Source organism: Schistocerca gregaria, chromosome 2 (assembly GCF_023897955.1).
Source record: "Schistocerca gregaria isolate iqSchGreg1 chromosome 2, iqSchGreg1.2, whole genome shotgun sequence".
NCBI lineage: Eukaryota > Metazoa > Arthropoda > Insecta > Orthoptera > Acrididae > Schistocerca > Schistocerca gregaria.
Window position 1 is genome coordinate 866,792,999 of NC_064921.1, and position 24,317 is coordinate 866,817,315.

Sequence of the window (24,317 nt, forward strand, 5' to 3'; positions counted from 1 at the left end):
CTCTATTTGCGAGTGGAACAGGAAAGAAAATGACTAGTAGTGGTGTAGAATACAGTCCGCCACGCATCGTACGGTGGCTTGTGGAGTATGTACGTTGATGTAGATGTAAGTGTCTGTAATCATGCATTACTAATAATACTAAACATCCTGGAACTCTTATGGTAAAGAGCCAGTTATTTATGCGAACGATATTTGACCTTGAGAAGCAGCATTAGATTCACCGTCAAACCGCCCTCTGCTACGTGCATAGTCCATTTTACCTCCCATCACTCTATTCTCGGGAAATCGTAACAGTAACAAGGCAGTAACAATTCATTACACTTAGTAATGACAATGGATGGTATACATAATTAATTCAGACTTTATTACTGTGAAACACAAGAACAAGTACTACCAGTTTTGATGAAATGTAATGACTGGCAAGTTCTTCCTCTCGTAAAAATAATATTGTAATGTACCACACAGTGTATCTTTGTGCCTTAGCAGACGCTCATGCAAACCACCAGCGTGTGATTGTAAAACTAAGGAACAAACCAGAGCTGGGTCCACCTAGGCTGTCTATGAAAATGGGGAACTACTTGGAGAAGAAATTAAAGCATTTACTGCTGTAAAAATGTTGTGTATTCAAAATTTCTAATGAGGCCTTGATCACAGGATGAAGAAACTTTGCAAGCTTATACTGTGCATGATGAAAGTACCACATATTTTTTGTCTGTAGTAACTTTTTTTTGTCACCTGTTCATTCTACTTTCTTTCTACTGTCCTGAAAGTTAACTGCAAGGATGTGAAGGATGAGTTTCTGTCAGCTCTCATGGTGTCTCTTGAGTGTGACAGTTACAGTTGTGAGAACAATTTCCTTCTATAACCCAGATAATGTTCTTTCTTTCTTAAAAATATGTGTTTGGTGAACGAATGCTGATGACACAACAGTCATATCTGTCACAAAGGTAAATAATGTCAATCCATTAAAAAAATCTTCACCACCATACATGCTTTAATTTGATATTCCTTGACCTCTGAATTACTGTGAGTCTCTCGGTATTTTATTAACATTAGCCTTCACTTACTGTATATCTGTCTGTACATTTACTCCATTTCCATCATCTGCATAACAGTGGAAGGATAGAGGTACCTAAACAGTTACAAACCTACTAATTATGGATACATTCAAAGCTTCTAAGTAGTTTTTGTTCTGTTGAAGATCATTTCACCACAGAAAAATCACAATGATCACTTATATATAACAAAAACGCTAGGTAAGAAGATATTAAGGTTTAATCTCCCATTGACGAAGAGCTCGTTAGTGATGAAGCCCAAGTCGGTGATGGAAGGGCAATGAAAACACAGAAAATCTATATATGGATGGCCAGATAGGGATCTGAAACACCATCCTAATTACAAACATCAAAGAAAGTTTTACATCACACCAGTTCCCAGACGATGACTGTGGATATTGTATCACAGACACAGTCCCTTTGACTGTTCAGAGATGTCACTAAACCCGCCCAAAGATGTAAACAACATTGCATGAGCAGCGCCTATTAGACGGTGGAGGTCCGATAGCCGATCAGTTCCAGTTATTCCACCGGGAAGGAGGTACACGGCTAGATTTGTCTGTATTTCATCCATGCCTCGACGGTCTATAGCACGGTGCGATCGCTTCGGCATTGTTACTTTGTGGCATGAAGAGCTCTCGACAATGGAAGTGTCCAGGCGTCTCGGCGTGAACCAAAGCTATGTTGTTCAGAAATGAAGGAGATACAGAGAGACAGAAACTTTCGATGACATGCCTCGCTCAGGCGGTGGATGACCGCTACCTACGGATTATGGCTCGGAGGAACCTTGACAGCAACGCCACCTTGTTGTAAAATGCTATTCGTGCAGCCACAGGACGTCGTGTTACGACTCAAGCTGTGCGCAGTAGGCTGCATGATGCGAAACTTCACTTTCGACGTTCATGACGAGGTCCATCTTTGCAACAACGACACCATGCAGCGCGGTACAGATGGATCCAACAACATACCGAATGGACCGCTCAAGAATGTCATCACGTTCTCTTCACCGATGAGTGTCGCATGTGCCTTCAGCCATAAAATCGTCGGAGACGTGTTTGGAGGCAACCCGTTCGGGCTGAACGCCTTAAACGCATTATCTCCAGACATGAACCCTATCGGACATGCCTGGGATAGATTGAAAAGGGCTGTTTATGGACGATGTGACCTACCAACCACTATGAAAGATCTACGCCGAATCGCCGTTGAGTAGTGGGACAATCTGGACCAACAGTGCTTTGATGAAGTTGTGGATAGTATGCTACGACGAATACAGGCATGCATCACTGCAAGAGGACGTGCTATCGGGTATTGGAGGGACCAGTGTCTACAACAGTCTCTATCTACAACAGACTCCGAAAGTCTCACTGTATGGTGGTACAACATGCAATGCTTGGATTTCATGAGCAATAAAAAGGGCAAAATCGTATTCATGTTGATCTCTATTTCCATCTTCTGTACAGGTACCGGAACTGTCGTAACTTGGGTGATGCAGAACGTTTTTAGATGTGTGTATGAGTCCATTGCCTCACTACTGAGCCCCATTGCTCAGTATAAACACACCATAAACCAGTGACTAGAGGGCACATTTTGGTCAAATGAATGAATAACAGAAAAGTGTGACATAATTCTCTGTGTGCATGTACGCGCACAGATTTTAGTCGGTGTTGTGGATTCTGCCACTAATCTTCTTACACCTTAAATTCTCACTGATATGTGATAAGCGGTGTCGATTTTGTGTCAGGCTATGTATTAACAAGACATTAGTAGGTCTGTGATAACCATAGCATCAAAACTATGCATCACAATAATTAGAGGACTACAAATGTGTGGTTCCAACATTTAGCTCATATGGAGGCTCAAGCTTATGCAGTATGAGCACCCTCTCGCCATGGCAGAACTGAGAGATAGTATCATAGGGCACTTTGATGCAGTCACCGAGGCCGAATGTTCGCTGCAGGTTCTCATTCTGTGAATGGACAGCATGCTCGAAAGTCACAGAGTGGGCACCCTCATTGCGGGTGAGCCTGAACTTGTACCGGTAGAGCCTGCTACGTTCAGGAGGGCCCACCAGCTGAATGGCAATGAACAGCTGACGCTCCTGGTAACTGAACTGCTTTTGGTAGACGAACATCTCACCCAAGGCCACAACAAGGTGGCGCACCAGGTCGATGCAGCAGCCATTCTTAGAGATGCGCCACGAGACACTGTTGCCCACGGTGCTGGGGAAGCGCACGAAGTGTTGTGGGTGTTTGGCCTGGGTGTGCGCCTCCAGGTCGGCACGCTCGCCGTGCCATGAACACGTGTCTGGCTGAACGAGGCAGTGCAGCAGGTGATGCTCGCAGGTGTCGTCATGTATGGCCAGCTGTTGTAGCGGTGTACCGTCGTGGAAGCCGGGCTCCGCTCCCTGAACTAAGGGCACAGCAGTTGTCACCTGCTGCGCGTTCAGCGAGAAGACCAGCGGCGACACCAACACTTTGCTGCACACGTTCCACTTGGCACCATGCAAGCAGCAGGTGGAGCAGCTGTTGGAACAGCAGGTCACAGGTCCCAATCTGAGGAAGCTGCACTCCTGGCAATGCACCAGTTGCTGCTGCTGCTGCTTCTCAATGGCACCACCGCCATCCACCCCTGGCGATGGTAGCAGCCACACCACCTCCTTCATATCTACCACAAATGGTCCTATTTCAAGATCAGTCAGAAAGAAGAACAAGGGAGCTTATAATAATTATAACATGAGAAAGAAGAGTGTTCATTATGTTCATCTATATGATTACTCTGAAATTCACAAATAAGTGCCTCTCAGAGGTCCACAGAATCACTTTCAAGCTGTTTCTCTATTGTTCAACTCTCAAACAGCATGCAGAAAAAATTAACTCTTAGATCCTGCCATGCGAGCTCTGACTTCTCTTATTATGATAATTTCCTCCTACGTAGGTGGGCGCCAACGCAATTCACTCCATGAGGATAGAGTCTGTGATTGAAATTTCATGAGAAGATCTTATCACAATGTAAAACTTATTTGTTTTAATGACTACCACCCCAATTCTTGTATCATATGCTTAGCGGCCTGTCGCCTATTTAGCGATAACACAAAAGGAGCTGCCCTTTTTTGAACTTTTTCGATGTCCTCTGTCGATGCTATCTGATTCAGATCCAATGCCACACAGCAACACTCCAAAATAGGGCGGATAAGCATAGTGTATGTGGGCTCTTTAGTAGACATGTAAAATTTTCTAATTTTCCTGCCAATAAATTGCTTTCCTTCCGGCATTACCTATGACACCGTTCCAAGTTAAGAAATTCGTAACTGATATCCCTAAGTATATAGTTGACTTTACAACGTTTAGAATTGTGTGATTTATCTTGTAACCTATCTGAACTGAATTTTAAGTATTGTACCAAGAGTAAACGTGGGCGCAAGGAATAAAACGTCTCCCCAGATAACGAAACTTCATGGGTCTGCCCCTATTCTATATAATTCATTCTGCTTGTGCCCTTTTCTTATTGCGGGGACAGCACGAAGTTATACAGTGTTGTATCGCGCGTGTCATGTACAGGTGTTTATAAACATTGGCGCCGTCAAAGATTTTGTGCCAGCCACCAGAGGCGCTGTCTTTTATATATGTTTGTTTTGATTTTGTTATTCTCAGATTATGCTGATAGTTGTTTTGTGCATATTTACGAGACAACTCTCATGCTTTGTCCCATGCAAGTTATTTTCAATTGCAAGTTCGGAACAATCGAATACGCCGTCCATTTATTCTTTGCCGTCTCCTATGGCTGTGATCAACAAATTTAACGTTAACACTAATCGAGGGAATTTTTGTGTAGTGTGGTTCCATTGTACTAGATACAAGCAGGTTCTAATGGTCGAACGACAGTCTGCCCAGCCTTTACTGACACTGGTTTGGCCAGTTTGGATTCTTTGTCCTGCCAGTAGACTAACTTGATAATAGAATTTCGATCCTCCAATGTGACGACCTCTGATCCCAAGCCATAATTCAAAAATTTATCGAAGACTGATCATTCTAATGCATTCAAGGATGATACTTAACTTGCTAACACCTCTCTTAATCTGTGCACTCTGTGTCCCGAATCATAAACCACATAAATGATGGACACATATTTTTCATGTTACTGTTGAGAACTACGCTGTACTACTTCTCACTATAAAGTTTACTTAAGTAAATGCACACAAAATTGTTTAGACTCTATTCCAGTTTTGACTGCCTAGTCGTAGTCAGTATGTCAGCTACCTAGCTGACGACCGAGCGAAAACGAGTTGGGAAGTAACATTTCGTTGAGAATGTTACTAACGGACTTCTAGTAGAATCCTCAACGAAGTGTTGACTCCCGGCTTGTTTCGAGACGGTCATCGGTCAAGCAATATTGATAGGTACAGCCATTAAACAGTTATGTAAGTATTGACTCAAACAAACTTTTAACTTTACAGTGGATTTCTTTGCCACAATATCATTATAATATACAGACAAAAAGGTAGGTCTCTGCAACAGTTATAAGGGAGATTATCCACCAAGCCGAAGCTGAGTTCATCAGCAACGGGAAATGAAGTAATAATCGTAGGCTATGTACCAGTATTGATAAATGGATTAGTAGTTTTGTTGTAGGTAAAATACAACCTAAAAGAGAATGCTGAGATACGGAAACTAACGATGAAGGGAAAGACCATAGAAGGTAACTAAGGTCATTTAACATATTATTATAATGAGTTGATTCACGAAAGACGCTATTCGTCTACAGTTTTAAGCCTCTATCGAAGTTTGAAAAATTTTTGGTCACGGAACCTGGGCCTGTGATTACTCTACTTGTAGTTGCCATAACCAAGATATTTGATGAAGTAATTACATGACTACATCATGTGCTAAATTTGAGTTCTTCGTTACCCACAGATGAGTGTAATGTCTCCAAGAAAATGTTTTGTTTATTATATTTATCCTTAGAGTTCCGTAACACCACATTGAGGAAAAAATCTGCATGTCAATGCAAGAAAATAACAACACAGAAGTAATAACAGATAAAATAAAATGTTTATGAATCTAAAAAGTGAAGCCATAAGTTTAGGTACACGCATTCAACAATATAACACAGGAATCCATTTTTCAAAGAACTCGTCAGCAGAATATAAGGAGTGACCCATGAGAAAACTATCCAGTTTAGATTCAAAAGCGCGTGGATTACTGGTAAGATTTTTTAATTCTTGCAGTAGCTAATTGAAAATGGATGCAGCAGTATACATCACACATTCCTTCACTAGAGATAAGGAAGAGCGATCCAAATGCAGAGTAGATTTCTGCCTAGTATTAACTGGATAAAAGCTGCTAACACTTGGGAATAAACTCATTTTGTTAATAAGAAACGACAGTAAAGAATATTTACTATGTTTTCAAAAGTATCCGGACACCCTCAAAAACATACGTTTTTCATATAAGGTGCATTGTGATGCCACCTACTGTCAGGTACTCCATATCAGCGGCCTCAGTAGTCATTACACATAGTGAGAGATCAGAATGGGGCCCTCCACGGAACTCACGGATTTCGAACGTGGTTCAAATGGTTCTAAGTACTATGGGAATTAACATCTTACGTTATCAGTCCCCTAGAACCTAGAGCTACTTAAACCTGACTAACCTAAGGACGTCACACACAACCTTTCCCGAGGCAGGATTCGAACCTGTGACCGTAGCGGTAACGCGGTTCCAGACTGAAGTGGAAATGTGAAAGTACACGTACACCACAAAAGCATACAAGTCGACCTCGTCTGTTGACCGACAGAGTCTGCCGACAGTTGAAGTGGGTCGTAATGTGTAATAGGCAGACATCTATCCAGACCATCACACAGGAATTTCAAACTGCATAAGGATCCACTGCAAGTACTATGACAGGAGGGAGGTGAGAATACTTGAATTTCATAGTGGGGCGACTGCTCATAAGCCACACATCGTGCCAGTAAAAGCGAAACGACGCCTCGCTTGGTGTAAGGAGCGTAAACATTGGACCATTGAACAATGGAAAACGGTGAGTCGAGTGGGGACCACGGTACACAATGTAGCGATCCGATGGTAGGGTGAGGGTATGGCGAATGCCCGTTGAACGTCATCTGCTAGCGTCTGTAGTAAAATTGGGAGGCGTTGGTGTTATGGTGTGGTCGTGTACTTGTTCTTCACGGGGAGGGGGGGGGGGGGCAAGGGGTGGCTTGCACCCCTTGTTTTGTTCTGCGTGGCACTATCACAGCACAAGCGTACGCTGAAATTTTAAGCACCTTCTTGCATCCCACTGTTGAAGAGCTATTCGGGAATGGCGACTGCATCTTTCAACTCGACCGTGCACCTGTTCATAATGTATAGTCTGTGGCGGGGTGGTTACACGACAATAACATACTTGTAATGGACTGGCCTGCACCGAGTCCTGATCTGAATCCTATAGAACACCTTTGGGATACTTTGGAACGCCGATTTCGTGTCAGGCCTCAGCGAACGACATCAATACCTCTCCTCAGTGCAGCACTCCGTGAAGAATGGGCTGCCATTCCCCAAGTAACCTTCCAGCACCTGACTGAACGTATGCCTGCGAGAGTGGAAGCTGTCATCAAGGCTAAGGGTGGGCCAACGCCATAGTGAATTCCAGCATTACCGATAGAGGGCGCCACGAACTTGTAAGTTAGTTTCAGCCAAGTGTCCGGGTACTTTTGATCACATAGTATATATATTGAGAGCTCAATGTCAGAATACCCAGATTAGTGAGCAGGAGTCGACAAGAGGTTAGCGGACTTACTTATTGCCCGAACTGCCTGATCCTGAACCAAAAAATCCTTTAAGATTGGGAAGAGTTACCTCAAAATATAATACCATACGACATAAGCGAATGAAAATAAGCAAAGTAGACTAATTTTCGTGTCGAACGATCGCTTACTTCAGTTACCGTTGGAATAGTAAAAATGTAGGCATTAAGGCTTTGAAGAAGATCCTGAACGTGGGCTTTCCACGACAGTTTACTATCTACCTAACCACTTAGAAATTTGAACCGCTCCGTTCCACTAATCATATACCCAACCTACGAAATAAAAATTGTTGAATTGTGTGTTAGAAACTGTAAAAGTTGAGTCTTACTATAATTTTGCGTAAGTTTATTATCTACAAGTAATGAACTAATGTCATGAACTGCATTATTTGAAACAGTGCCAATGTTGCACACACCATCCTTTATCATCAAGCTCGTACCCCGTTTCATCAGCAAACACAAATATTTTAGAAGCATATGTAATACCAGAGGGCATATCATTTATGTAAATAAGGAACAAGAGTTGCCCCAGCACCGATCCTGATCCGGGGCATCCCCCCCCCCCCCCCCCGCTTCCCCCATTTGACTGTAACCAACTCAGACTCCACATGACATTCTTAACAATCTCAATGACCTTTTTCTGTCTGTTGTTAAAGTAAGAAGTGAACCAATTGTGAGCTACTCCCCGTATTCCGTAATGGTCCAACTTGTGGAGCAAAATTTTGTGATCATCACAGTCAAACGGCTTAGTTAAATCTAAAAATATGACCAGCGGTCGGATCGGAACCTTTTGCTTAATCTATCCAGTACTCCACTGAGAAAAGAGAATATAGCATTTTCAGTTGTTGAACGACTTCTAAAGCCGAACTGTACATTGGATAGCAAATTATGTGATATAAAATGATCAATTATCCTTGCACACACAGCCTTTTCAATAACTTTAGCAAACACTGATGGCATCGAAATAGGTCTAAAATTACCTACATTATCCCTTTTTATAAAGCGGCCTTACTACTGAGTACTTTACTTGTTCAGGAAACTGACTATTCTTAAAGGAAAAATTACAAATATGGCTAAGTACAGGGCTGACATGAGTACTTTAATATCCTGATAGGCATGTTCTAGGAATATCTACGCAAATATGTAAGATGGTGGCACATTCTCCTTTAAATAGAGGTTCTTTAAATATATTCCACAGGATTTTGCGAGAACTATGTTGACTTTCCTCCAAGGACTCCCGTTTAAATTCCTCAAACATGTTTGTTACAGTTGCATATGGGATATATACACTTCTTTTAAAATCATAACGGCTCGTCTATGAATTTGTTCGATGCCTGTTGTCATGGCTACTCGATAAGTACCCCAAACGATGAAATAATGCTTCAGAATTGTTCCACTAGGGTATTTTATCAGATTTCCTATGCATAAGTGCATGTTCCAAGGTCTTTTTCAGAAAATATAAGCTTTCCAATTGCCTTAGCTAATAATGATGTTACAAGATTTTTCAGTTTCATCAGGTATGGCGTGATTTAAATGTTCACTATTATTTCTGTATCCTGTATCTTTTATGTGAAAGGCGTTAGCCTGCATTTGTTCTATAGGAAGAGTTGTAATTATTACTGGATGTGAGTGACCAGTACTTTTAATATTATCCATATTATTGACCAGAGATACTGCTAATTAATTCCATCGTTACCTTTATTAAACGTACAACACAAAATAACAAATTTTCGACAGAGATTTAGTACACGTACACTATAAGACAAGAAAACGAAGCACAACGACGGAATGGGACGGAAATAGGTAAATGTGATGGACATGTACAGAAAAACAGATGTTTACACTTTCAGGAAAATTGGAAGAATTGTTCAAGATAAACAGCTTCACGAACTGAGCAAATCGATAACGCCTTGGTCCACCTCTGGCCCTCATGCAAGTAGTTATTCGGCTTGGCACTGACTGACAGAGTTTTTCGATATCGTGCCAAATTCTGTCCTACTGGCGCCATAGATCGCCAAAGTCCCGAGCTGGTTGGGTGGTTCTGCCCATAGTGCTCCTACGTTCTCATTTGAGAAGAGATCCATTGACCATGCTCGCCAAGGGAGGCGTTTATAAGCACTAAGACAAGCAGTAGAAACTGTTGCCGTGTGGGGGCATTGTCTTGCTGAAATATAAGCCCCGGATGGCTTGCCATGAATGGCAACAAAAAGAGGTGTAGAATATCGTCGAGGTAACGCTGTGCTATAAGGGTGCTACGGATAACAACCAAAGGGATTGTGCTATGAAAACAAATGGCACACCAGAGCATCACTCGTGGATGTCCTTAGAAATTGCTAGTGTGACAGCAAGAGGATGTGGCCAGAGACGCTGCTGAAGGAGAGGAATGCAGAACGTTAGTGTAATGTGATGAAATTGTGGGACACAAGCTGGAAGGACGAACACTTTTTGTTCACATTGATTTTTTATATAAAGGTGACAATGTTGTTAACAGAGATCGGTGACCACAATGAAACACTTATACAAAACTACCTCATTACATCTCTCTTTATTTATGCACACAGATTACCCAGACCACCACCATTCGATCAAATCCCAAGGGAAAAGTCAATACAATGTGCCACACCAAACGGGAGCAATAATATGACGATGGTTTTTTTAGGTGGTGTCGCTTCAGAGATCTGAAGGTCAACTTTGTTTTGTTAAATGGGATGCTATAATTTGGTACTTATTTTCTGATAGCGGCTATCGAGACGAATCCAATGGTGTGTAACAGTAACGTCTTTGAAGGTCAACAAAAGTTACAAAGGTGGCATTAACGTCCATTTCCGTTGGTATCAATTCAGTACTGCAATCAATTCGTTGACCTTCAAAGATCTTACTGTTACACATGATTGGATTCGTCTCGATAGCCTATGTCAGAAAATAAGTACCAAACTATAGCATACCATTGACCTTCATATCTGTGACACGACCCTACCTAGCAACAAAAACCCAATGTCGTATTATGGCTCCATTGTCCCACGCAACGTTTGTCCCACAAACGTTTCAGCTCCTATCATACTTTTGGAGTTATTCTTGGTAGCAATAGTTAGTGACTCACCCTGAATAGTGCATTTTATGTCTACTACTTTGCATAATAAAAGAAATTATTCAGATAGTGAAGGGAGACGAAAATTTAATAGTAATGGGTGACTGGAATTCGAGTGTAGGAAAAGGGAGAGAAGGAAACATAGTAGGTGAATATGGATTGGGGCTAAGAAATGAAAGAGGAAGCCGCCTAGTAGAATTTTGCACAGAGCACAACTTAATCATAGCTAACACTTGGTTTAAGAATCATGAAAGAAGGTTGTATACGTGGAAGAACCCTGGAGATACTAAAAGGTATCAGATAGATTATATAATGGTAAGACAGAGATTTAGGAACCAGGTTTTAAGTTGTAAGACATTTCCAGGGGCAGATGTGGACTCTGACCACAATCTGTTGGTTATGACCTGTAGATTAAAACTGAAGAAACTGCAAAAATGTGAGAAATTAAGGAGATGGGACCTGGATAAACTGAAAGAACCAGAGGTTGTACAGAGTTTCAGAGAGAGCATAAGGGAACAATTGACAGGAATAGGGGAAAGAAATACAGTAGAAGAAGAATGGGTAGCTCTGAGGGATGTAGTAGTGAAGGCAGCAGAGGATAAAGTAGGTACAAAGACGAGGGCTGCTAGAAATCCTTGGGTAACAGAAGAAATATTGAATTTAATTGATGAAAGGAGAAAATATAAAAATGCAGTAAATGAAGCAGGCAAAAAGGAATACAAACGTCTCAAAAATGAGATCGACAGGAAGTGCAAAATGGCTAAACAGGGATGGCTAGAGGACAAATGTAAGGATGTAGAAGCTTATCTCACTAGGGGTAAGATAGATACTGCCTACAGGAAAATTAAAGAGACCTTTGGAGAGAAGAGAACCACGTGTATAAATATCAATAGCTCAGATGGCAGCCCAGTTCTAAGCAAAGAAGGGAAGGCAGAAAGGTGGAAGGAGTATATAGAAGGCTTATACAAGGGCGATGTACTTGAGGACAATATTATGGAAATAGAAGAGGATGTAGATGAAGACGAAATGGGAGATACGATACTGCGTGAAGAGTTTGACAGAGCACTGAAAGACCTGAGTCGAAACAAGGCCCCCGGAGTAGACAACATTCCATTAGAACTACTGACGGCCTTGGGAGAGCCAGTCCTGACAAAACTCTACCAGCTGGTGAGCAAGATGTATGAGACAGGCGAAATACCCTCAGACTTCAAGAAGAATATAATAATTCCAATCCCAAAGAAAGCAGGTGCTGACAGATGTGAAAATTACCGAACTATCAGTTTAATAAGTCACGGCTGCAAAATACTAACGCGAATTCTTTACAGACGAATGGAAAAACTGGTAGATGCAGACCTCGGGGAGGATCAGTTTGGATTCCGTCGAAATGTTGGAACACGTGAGGCAATACTGACCTTACGACTTATCTTAGAAGAAAGATTAAGAAAAGGCAAACCTACGTTTCTAGCATTTGTAGACTTAGAGAAAGCTTTTGACGATGTTGACTGGAATACTCTTTTTCAAATTCTAAAGGTGGCAGGGGTAAAATAGAGGGAGCGAAAGGCTATTTACAATTTGTACAGAAACCAGATGGCAGTAATAAGAGTCGAGGGGCATGAAAGGGAAGCAGTGGTTGGGAAAGGAGTGAGACAGGGTTGTAGCCTCTCCCCGATGTTATTCAATCTGTATATTGAGCAAGCAGTAAAGGAAACAAAAGAAAAATTTGGAGTAGGTATTAAAATTCATGGAGACGAAGTAAAAACTTTGAGGTTCGCCGATGACATTGTAATTCTGTCAGAGACGGCAAAGGACTTGGAAGAGCAGTTGAACGGAATGGACAGTGTCTTGAAAGGAGGATATAAGATGAACATTAACAAAAGCAAAACGAGGATAATGGAATGTAGTCAAATTAAATCGGGTGATGCTGAGGGAATTAGATTAGGAAATGAGACACTTAAAGTAGTAAAGGAGTTTTGCTTTTTAGGAAGTAAAATAACTGATGATGGTCAAAGTAGAGAGGATATAAAATGTAGACTGGCAATGGCAAGGAAAGCGTTTCTGAAGAAGAGAAATTTGTTAACATCGAATATAGATTTATGTATCAGGAAGTCGTTTCTGAAAGTATTTGTTTCGAGTGTAGCCATGTATGGAAGTGAAACATGGACGATAACTAGTTTGGACAAGAAGAGAATAGAAGCTTTCGAAATGTGGTGCTACAGAAGAATACTGAAGATATGGTGGATAGATCACGTAACTAATGAGGAGGTATTGAATAGGATTGGGGAGAAGAGAAGTTTGTGGCACAACTTGACTAGAAGAAGGGATCGGTTGGTAGGACATGTTTTGAGGCATCAAGGGATCACAAATTTAGCATTGGAGGGCAGCGTGGAGGGTAAAAATCGTAGAGGGAGACCGAGAGATGAGTACACTAAGCAGATTCAGAAGGATGTAGGTTGCAGTATGTACTGGGAGATGAAGCAGCTTGCACAGGATAGAGTAGCATGGAGAGCTGCATCAAACCAGTCTCAGGACTGAAGACAACAACAACAAACTGAGTAAAAATAAGAAAGATAAATAATTGTCTGGTTCGTCTGGTTCGTATTTTCTTAAGTCTTAGGTGCTTTCTGTTCTCGAATAGTAGGGAAACAACGTAATCTGTAATGCACGGGGAATTACACGGAAGTGTTTGAGTCCCCAGGGCACGTTGCTTGTAGGTAAGTCCCTGCTTCTTTCGATAGATAACGCTTATCTTTGGCAGCCAACGAGGCTGCTGTTTGTTTTCCAAACTCAGGTGATAAAGGCGTGCGTGAACAAGACTCAAACGGCGTGAGCAATTTACGCCATCAGCTCCAGAAATCTTCTGTTCCATCTTCCGATTGCCTCTAACGTGGACTGCAAATTTTACAGGACGCAAGTCGTATGCAACAACAGAAACTAACAAAGAATCAAAAGACTGTCATCGTGATTCTGTCACATTCTGGAACTTTCTCTCGTCTTATGATATGGTGAGGCCTTTTGGCACTATTTTCACGACCGAGACAGTCGGCACAACGGTTTATTCGCGAGTCAGCTTGGTAAAATTTACTTCGCTTAAGACATTTAATTCTTGAATAACTTTTTCCTTGGTTCGTCCTATTATTACCATTTTGTTTTCAAGCTGATTAAAAGCCGGTAACTTTCATATCCATTATTTTAATATGTGAACAGGTTTCAGCCGTGGCTGTATGAGATACAGTCAGAAGTGACGATATCCTTGCGGGACTTTTATGTTAATAAGATGACCAATGAAATACATAACTACCAAAAGCAGTGACTTTCGTGTTAAGAAAGAATGACGTAACACTGGGAAAACATACTTCCCGCAAACTCACAGTAAGATGAGAAGGTGGCTGCAAGCAAGGTGGAATCAGAAGCTTAATCAGACTTGTTTACAAGAACAATAAGAAGGACAACTATACTGAAGCGCCACAGAAACTGGTATAGGCATCAGTATTCAAATACAGAGATATGTAAACAGGCAGAATACGGCACTGCGGTCGGCAACGCCTATATAAGACAACAAGTGTCTGGCGCAGTTCTTAGATCAGTTACTGCTGCCACAATGGCAGGTTATCAATATTTAAGTGAGTCTGAATGTGGTGTCAGCGCACGAGTGATGGGACAAGGCATCTCCGAGGTAGTGACGAAGTGGCGATTTTCCCCTACAAAGATTTCACAAGTGTACTGTGAATATCAAGAATCCGGCAAAACATCCAATCTCAAACATCGCTGCGGCCGGAAAAAGATCCTGCGAGAACGGGAATAACGATGACCGAAGAGAATCGTCCAAAGAAGTGCAACCTTTTTGCAAATTGGTGAAGATTTCAGTACTGGGACCTCAACAAGTGTCAGCGTGCGAAGCATTCAAAGAAATATCATCGATATGGGCTTTCGGAGCCGAAGGCCCAATCGTGCACCCCTGATGACTGCACGACACAGAGCTTTACGCCTCGCCTGGGTTCGTCAACACCGACACTGGACTATTAATGAGTGGAAACGTGTTGCTGGTCGTACGAGTCTCATCTCAAATTGTATCTAGCGGATACAACGTCATGAATCCGTAGACGCTACATGTCAGCAGGGGACTGTCCAATCTAGTGGAGGCTCTCTAATGGCGCGGTGCGCGTGCAGTTGGAGTGATGTGGGACCTCTGGTACGTCTAGATACGACTCTGACAGGTGACACGTACATCGTGTCTCATCACCAGCATCCATTTAGGTCCATTGTGCATTGCGACGGCCTTGGAAACTTCTAGCATAACAATGCGACACCCCACACGTCCAGGATTGCTACGGAGTGGCTCCAGAAACCCTCTTCTGAGTTTTAACATTTCTGCCATCAAACTCCCCAGAAATGAACATTATTGAGCACATCTGGGATGCCTAGCAACGTGCTGTTCAGAAGAGATCTCCACCCCGTCGCACTCTTATGGATTTATGGACACCCCTGCAGGATTCATGGTGTCAGTTCCTTCCAGCACTACCTCAGACATTAATCGAGTCCACGCCACGTCGTGTTGTGGCACTTCTGCGTGCTCCTGTGGTCCGTACACGGTATTAGATAGGTTTACCAGTTTCTTTGGCTCTTCAGTGTATTTCATTACATAGTGAACAGAATAATAAGGTTTTACTCCTTGTTAGATTTTTCTATTTTTACCTGTTCATACCTATAGGAATATAAATTAAAGGGCATATTTTAATACGCATATCTATGTCTTCCATTGTCTCGTAGTATGAGGCGGTCGTCTGTAGTCTTCAAATTTACTGCAAGCTATGGAAGTGGGCATACTGCATGCCACGAATTAAGCTATTCATCGCTATTTTCAATCATAAAATTGATACAAGCGATCCCTGACTCTTATATAACATACTATTCAGAGTTGGAAACACGCACAGTTTGATTACAGTTCATGACTAAGGCTCCTTCTTTGTAATATATCTTCGCTAGTCGTGACAGAGCTGACGTAGCAGTGTATTGGACAATTAAGAAACGTTTTATTTAATTATTGCCCTAGAACTGCTAGACACCCGCAATTCGCGAACAACGGTGATTTATATCTCGGAGTTACGGTCTCTTTTCGCGTTTACATTACTGTAGCTGTAAATGCTGGAATATTTTATTTCTCTATTAATGCTGATAGCCCAATTTTCTCATAGAAAGGCTGTTATAAAGCTATTAAACTTAAATTTTTCCAGCGGTAGTGATTGAAGCATCCGAAGCGTCATTCACTGGAGATTAGTTTTGGACTTCTGTAGGATGACTAAAATATTATTTTCTGACCGCAGCGAACATCGTTTGTTAGGAGTCGATTGTTCCAAAACAGCGGAACTATGTGGGGGACAATACTGCGTCACTTTCTGAAAACAGTTTGACTACTTCAAGTCACATTCCTACACCTCTGCCTCCCTCAAAAAACGTGCAGTTATTACAAGATGATTTAACGTCATAAGGGCTACTAAAGAAGTTGATGCTCTGCACCTATATCAGTAAAATGATCATGGTGACTGGGCCTTTTCACTCCCGAGTCGTTGTTAGTTAGATACAATGACTACGAAGCCACATCATAACCAAGAAATACGAAAGGTTTAAGACTCCGCATGACTGTACAAGGAAAACTAGTCGGTTCTGCTGATCTAAATCTTATCAGCTTCACCTCGATAATGCAGCTGTCGATTCGTTGCACACGCTTCAGATATTTCTGGACTTAACATGTCTCTGTAGTTTGTCAAGCTCCTTAATTGATTTTTCCGGCGTCTACCAGAGATACGCGTAATAGAGAGTCTAAGTAAGTACCTTTCCAGAAATGCTTTCTAAAATGGCGGAGTTGGTGTGGTAAGTTACGAGAAGCGTGCATTTCCAAGGAAAGAATTACGAAATGGATTGAGTTTCAGCTGATCAAATAAAAAATGCGTTACAGCTAGGTTATTTTGTAACATGTTCGTTACAATCGACAGTTGAGTTCTTCCATATACTGAACTTCTCATGTTATTTGGTCTATTTCTGATATACGATTGTGGCAAATGTCTGGGTATTTTCAATTTCCATTGAAAGAGACTTGGTCGATTTGTCTTCTAGCATTGGCTTGTCTGACCTTATGTCCCATCTCAGTCCACCTCATCTGTAGAGCCCTATTCATTTGTCATATTCCGAAGGGCCATGTGAACCGAAGATATTTTGTTATTTGACTGTCTGTATATAGTTTAGAGAACGCTGATTAGAAACGAAGTAATGAATTAATAAATCACGAAAAAGAAGTTGACAGGGAGCAGAAGCATCAGTTGCACATAGCAGAAATGAGCTCTTAGCTACTGTGATAAACTCTTGTACACATTAGAACGACTGTGCCACAAGAGATTCTTTCAACTTAGACTTGAAAACTTGGGGTTTATCATTTTTTTTCTTTTCAGTACTGCTAGCAACCAGTTGAAAATGGAACCCGTTAAATACTGCACACTTTTCTGTACCATAATTTTATGCTGGTTGTGTCCACAGACCTCATGTAATTTTTGGAAACGGTGGTTTCTTCTTACAGCTCTCAGCAAATATACTTATTTTCATTGCAATTGAAAATTCGAGTAATACTATATATTATCAGATAGCCGGAAGCATATCACAAGACAGTCCATAAAGCGGATTAGAAAAGTAAGCGTTCTATCCGCATAAAATTAAGAGAAGAAACTCTTTGTGAGCTGTACTTATAAGTCTCAAAGCCAAATATACACACAGGCGGAAACAACATTTAGTCCTAACGGGAAGAGTCTACAAACAGTGTTCAAGCTGTAAAGCAGTATAGAAATAAGCTTACATTCACAGTGTCCCGCTTCACGTTTGGGTAATAAGTGTGACGAATGGACATCATGAAGCTGTTTGTATTATCAATATTTTATTCCCTTTATTGTTACTTTAAAACCTTCTACAACAGGTAGGCCGGCAGCGGCCTATCTACGCCGATCTTCTGCCGTAGACAACCAGAGAACAGATAAGATGTAGACAGATATACAGAAAATATGGATATGAAAAAACAGGTGACACACATGATGATAATAACGAAGACGTTCGAACTGAAGACACTGAACTGCATAAGCAAGTACAACCATACAAGAAGGCACGATGGGTACACTGTCGAACGATGGAAGACTAAGAGACACAATTGCACTGGAACGGAGAAACACTGCACAGAATACATTGATGATGATCATCGACGCACTGCAAACACTGTTGCACGAAAAAAAGTGGGCGGGCGTGACACAGGGAATAGGGGAGGGTAGGTGGGAGTGGGGAGGACACTATTGGGAGAGAAGAAGTGAGGGGGACGGTAGAGTCTAGGGTTCGGTGTGGCAGCCCGGGAGGGGGGGGGGGGGGAGGAGAGGGAGAGAGAGGAGGAGGAGGAAGGATCTATTATCAATACACAAACGTATAAATAAAAGACGAAAATGTCCAAGTATGTAAAGGGCACTATTGTATTTTCAGCATATCTTCATCATCTCCAAAATAGCTTGAAAAACTTAATAGATAAATATGAAACGCACTGTAGAACTTTTGTTGATTTATATTGTCTCCAAAATCTCAATAAGTTTACAGGACACAATGTTCGACGCCGAACAGAACTGGCTAATTACATGACCGAGCAGACACACCTCACTTCATAGTACAAAAAGCTGTCAACAGATGGCGGGGAAAGACGCCCTGTAGAATACAGTTCGATATTTTCTTAAGACCTCTCTGTCTTTGCTACGCCAAGCAAGCTATATCTCAAAGCCGAAAAAAAGAGTGGTCCACTTCGCTTCTCTAGCGTCTATTTAAAATAACAAAATCGGCATGTAAGTTCCGGGATCGAACGAAAATATGGGAGTAACAAAAACAGAACAGACTGCAATGAATAATAAGATGCAGAAAACAGTTGTCATTCGAAACCGCTACTAATTGCCTCGGAACTGATGGATACAGGTCGGTTTACGGTTATTAAGGGAACCCTATACTATTCTTCGTGCGAAAACATGTCCTGAAAGATGCGAGCCCTGTAGACGGGACCTTTGTCGCCGTGGAACACAGCATTCCCATTGGACAAAAAACATGGGATGTACGTGATGAGCCAAAACAGTCATATAACTTTCGACACTGATGTAATCTTGCAGGGTAAAAAAGGGGCCTATGAAATTCCACAACATGGCTGCCCTAATCATTACCGGACGCGCCCCGTGTTTCGCTGGGACGTAAATTCGGCCCCAAGTTGTACACAGTGTGAAACAAGACTCATTCGACCTCATGATTTTCTTCCGTTCTCCATGGTCTAGGTTTTAATGCTTCGGCACCACGATTTCCTGCTACAAGCATTTGCGATACTGATGGCTAATTTTGGCATTCCAGCATACCTTGCTATTCCCTGCTTATCGGGCTCCTTTCGTATTGGTTTGGTGCTGACTGGGATTACAACTACGACATTCAGTTCCGCAGTGACTTTCGAAGATATCATCCTCTTAATTATCTCCACAATCCTCTTTAATGACGGTCGGTCATGATAACCTAACACACACTTTCGTCCGCGTTGTGTCTAAGCAGATGATGCTTTTTCGCTTTTCGCATATGCGGTACATATACTCCGCAAGCCGTCTAGTGGTGTGTGTCACTAACTAAGCCCTCCAATCCTGTTCCACTCGTGAATAGCGCCTGGGAAGAATGACTGTCGGTAAACCAATGTGCTGGCTCTAATTTCTCGAATTTTCTCCTCGTGATCATTAAGCGAGACGCATGTGACGGGAAATAATACGTTGTCCAACTCCTCCCGTGACGACGCGCTCTCTTCGTTGGATCTTCTCTATCTCCGATGTCTGTCCTGCCTAGCCTGGGTCCCAGATGGATGAGTAATACTCATGAATCGGTCGAACAAACGCCTTACAAGCCACGTCCTCCGTGGATGAGTTATATTTCCTTAAGATTTTTCTTATGAATCTGAGTCTGGCATCTGCTTTTCCCACCATTTGTTTTGTGTGGTCATTCCACTTAAGGTCGCTCTGGATAGTTATTCCTAGATACTTTATGACAGATGCTCTTTCCAGCGGTTTGCCATCAATACTGTAGCTGAAAAGCTGAACAGTAGTGCATTTCTTTTTCTATCTTTGTGCAACGTGTTACTCTTACTTATGTTCAGGGTCAACTACCAGAGCCTGCGCCATTCATCAGTTCTCTGGAGGTCATTCTGCAAATCATTACTGTCTTCTGGCGTTGCTCTTTGTTACAGACAACCGCATCCTCTGCGAACAGTCTTAAAGAGCACCCGACGCTTTCTACTAGATTATTTGTACATAATGTAAATATTAACTGTCCTGTCACGCTTCCTTGGCGTTCTCCGGAAATTAGTTTTACATCTGTCGATACATCTGTCGATAAGGTACCACTTGAAACACCAGTTAGTTCGGCCAACTTCGGTACGGTAGCACCCGCCAAGCGAGACTAACTATCTGGCCACGACAAAATTCACTTAGCTCCTACAAAATGCACTCAAAACTGCACACGACTCTGTTCTTACCATCACCGATACTATCGACGTGTTATGGACATTGCTCGTGGTCAAATGCAACAGCACAGTTTACAGGAACGGATAACAACAGCATTTATGTTCTCGGATGCGTTTTTCGTGATGTTCCCATAATTTTCTCCAACCACGGTAAGTAACAGTCAACCCAATAACCTAGAGGAAAAGCTAATCGTACAATGAGGAGAAATGACATCAAACTCGACACTAGAAAATGCCAACCTTAGCCTGTATCAAAAAGGGCCGTCTCTTTCTGTCGGCCAATTCCATTCATTCTCAATTCTTAAGACAGTTCCCAAAATAGGTGTAAATTTCTAAAAATCAGAAGCATTTCAGCTATTATAGTTTATGCCAATGTAAGATGATAATAGAATGGTAATGCCACATGACGACATACTGTTGAAACTATCTGCAGATCAATAACGATTTTAGCTGATAAGTTGCGGCTATGCGTGAAGATGTTATTTATTAAATCTACAGAGAACAAGTTGCAGAATGGTTTATGGACTTCAGCTGGTGGAGCTAGATACAGCATAAATTACAATTAGCAAAATGCATCAAGAGCATACATTTAACTAGAAATGAATAGGTACAAAATTAGACCAGTTTCTATCGTAGCCAACGCTGAAGTTCACTTATGTTCATAGCGCTATATAGATACATAGCTTTTAAAATGATGGACACGTGGTACACACCATTTTAAAAGTCTTAAGTCTCCCAGGTGTTGAAATATAAACGGGACGAAATGCAGAACAATAAAGATTCTACATTCAGAAAAAGGTCAATGTACATCTCAGAGAGGTCACAGATCGTACTGTCATACGGTAAATCATCGAGTAGAACAGAAGAGATATCTGGCGTTCCGCAAGGTAGTGTCATAGGTCCTATGCTGTTCCTGATTTATATAAATGATCTAGGTGGTAATCTGAGCAGCCCCCTTAGATTGTTTGCACATGACGCTGCAATTTACCGTCTTCTAAAATCATCAGACGATCCATTCCAATTACAAAATGATCTAGAGAGAATTTCTGTATCGTGCGAAAAGTGGCAATTAGCACTAAACAAAGAAAAGTGCGAGGTCATCCACATGGGCACTAAAAGAAATCCGATAAATTTTGAGTATACGATAAATCGCACAAATCTAAGGGCTGTCAATTCGACTAAATACTTAGGAATTACAATTACGAACAACTTAAATTGGAAAGACCACATAGATAATATTGTGATGAAGGTGAAACAAAGACTTCGCTTTGTTGGGAGAACACTTAGAAGATGCCGCAAACCCACTAAAGAGACAGCCTACATTACACTTGTCCGTCCTCTGCTGGAATATTGCTGCGCGGTATGGGATGCTCACCAGGTAGAATTGACGGAGGGCATCGAAAAAGTGCAAAGAAGCGCAGCTCGTTTCGTGTTATCGCGCAATAGGGGTGAGAGTGTCACTGACATGATACGCGAGTTGGGGTGGCAGTCACTGAAACAAAGGCGGTCTTCTTTGAGGCGAGATCTATTTACGAAATTTCAGTCACCAACTTTCTCTTCCGAATTCGTAAATATTTTGTTGACGTCCACCTACGTAGGGAGAAATGATCATCATAATAAAATAAGAGAAATCAGAGCTCGAATGGAAAGATTTAGGTGTTCCTTTTTCCCATGCGCCATTCTAGATTGGTATGGTAGAGAAGTAGTATGAAAATGTTTCGATGAACCCTCTGCCAAGCATTTAAGTGTGAATTGCAGAGTAACAATGTAGATGTAGATGTATATGTATTGAGTATCGTCGTAATATAATATCTCACCTGCAGAATCAGTCCGCACTGTCCCCAGAAGAAAATCGCAAAACTGTGACCAGGAGCACACTCAAGACAGGGCACCAAGCTATGCAGTCTGCCGTCGATGTTTGTGGTATTCTAGATAAGCCATATCTGGCTCGAGCTACAATTGTGTCGTATCTTTGTATTCCACTTTAGCACTTACAGGAAAGTCTGAGAAGGTAGTTTTGTTAACCTGCGATTATCTATTCTGATTAGAGTTTTCCCTGCTTAACTTCTTTTTCGTATTTATTGATTTATTTAGGTTCACGCAAATGTGGTAAATTCATGAGTTTATTCTGTTTCATGACAATGTCCTTTGTTAAAAGTTTGTGACTTCGACAATTTGTAAAATAAAGTAAATTAGTGTAAAGTAGTTTATACGCAATACGCGCGGTTGCGGTTAAACATGATCTGTGTTCTAAGCATAATAGGAAGAAGGAGACAGTTCAGGATAAAGACTAATAGAAATGCAGGTCGCAGTTTTATGAACGTCGGCAACGATGGAACGTCATGGACTAATAATTTAAATTGAATCGTAAAGGGAAGCATTAAACGAAATGTTTGCCGATGCTGTGAGAAGGCGAACTGATTTTGAAAGAAACTGTCATGTATTTTAAATTGTTGTGGTGTCGTCAGGTAATGGTGGTGCTGTAGAACAGTTTGATGGAACTGTACATGGCGTCTTCGGTTCCTTATTGTACATAAGGGTTGTGAATGTATTAAATGTAGCTAAAACTAGAGAAACAAAACTAAAGAGTGGACAGATTTGTTTTCCTGATGAAGATTCGAGTGAAGTTCAAGAAGCTTCGTAGTTGGTTGACAGTGTGTACGATATTGTAGTGCGTGTGTTGTTAAGAGGAACAATTCAGTTTTGCCACGCGGAGTGGCCGCCCTGTTAGAGGCGCCATGTCACGGATTGCGTGACCCCTTCGGCCGGAGGTTCCAGTCCTCCCTCGGGCATGGGTGTGTGTGTCGTTGTTAGCACAAGTTAAAGTAACGTGTAAGTCTAGGGACCGATACCTCAGCAGTTTGGTCCCTTAGAAATTCACAGACATTTGAACATTGTCATTCAGTTTTCCTTAGCAGCAGATACTGTATCAAGAAGCGACTTCCAGTTAAGACGTCCTCCCCTTTACGGGTACAGGTTGTGGTGAGGAACGACAACGTACGAAAGTTTGGATCCGCCCGTCAGTCTTGCACGGATAGCCCTAGGGATTAAGGCAACTGCCCGAATAAAGCGGGAAATCCGGTTTCATATAATAATGCAAACATTTCAGAATAATTGTTAGCAAAAAAAATGGTTCATATTACCTTTTGCCACTGACTACTTTCTCATTTTATGGCACAAGGTCTTTATTAGGTTGGTGTGTAAGTTCGCAGCGTTTTTGTTTTGTATGTTGGTATTCCGGCTGCTGTGGGTTTATCTACTGGCTGTCACTGTTTTACTTGTGGTCCACTGTAGGTATTTGAGTTTACATTTTGTCATTTGGAGACAGTGTGTGCAGCTGTAGACTCTAGACAATTGAGTGCCAAATGGAGGAATCGGAACATTTCATAAATATTCCTTTGTCTGAGTTCAATAGAAGTGTGGCAACATCAGAGGCAGCCAGACACATATGCGCCGTGTATGGAGATAATGCCATTGCACAGAGAAAGACAAGAATATGGTTTTCTCACTTTAAGGAGGATCGTTTAGACATTAGTGACTCTCCATGTTCAGGAAGATGGTTCAAATGGCTCTGAGCACAATGGGACTTAACATCTGAGGTCATCAGTCCACTAGAACTTAGAACTACTTAAACCTTAACAACCTAAGAACATCACACACACACATGCCCGAGGCAGGATTTGAACGTGCGACCGTAGCGGTCACGCGGTTAGAGCCTGCAGCGCCTAGAACCGCTCGGCCGGCGTTCAGGAAGACATTCAGGGTTTGATAGAGATCATTTAAACACATTAATCCATAATGATCCAGGTCGGTGTACTCGAGAACT

At 41.8% G+C, this 24,317-nt stretch overlaps 2 protein-coding genes across 5 annotated transcripts in view; both read right to left on the minus strand.

Moving 5' to 3' along the window:
- The window catches only part of LOC126335244 (adenylate cyclase type 8), a 1,717,934-nt gene that overhangs the window by 854,652 nt on the left and 838,965 nt on the right, over positions 1-24,317 (minus strand). The gene's annotated exons all lie outside the window — the stretch shown is intronic.
- On the minus strand, positions 470-22,391 carry LOC126335248 (E3 ubiquitin-protein ligase SIAH2-like). The gene is made up of 2 exons (XM_049998292.1): positions 22,309-22,391; positions 470-3,734 (listed from the first exon to the last, which is right to left on the minus strand). The coding sequence occupies exon 2, from the start codon at positions 3,715-3,717 to the stop codon at positions 2,872-2,874; it is 846 nt and encodes a 281-aa protein (XP_049854249.1). The 5' UTR covers positions 3,718-3,734; positions 22,309-22,391; the 3' UTR covers positions 470-2,871.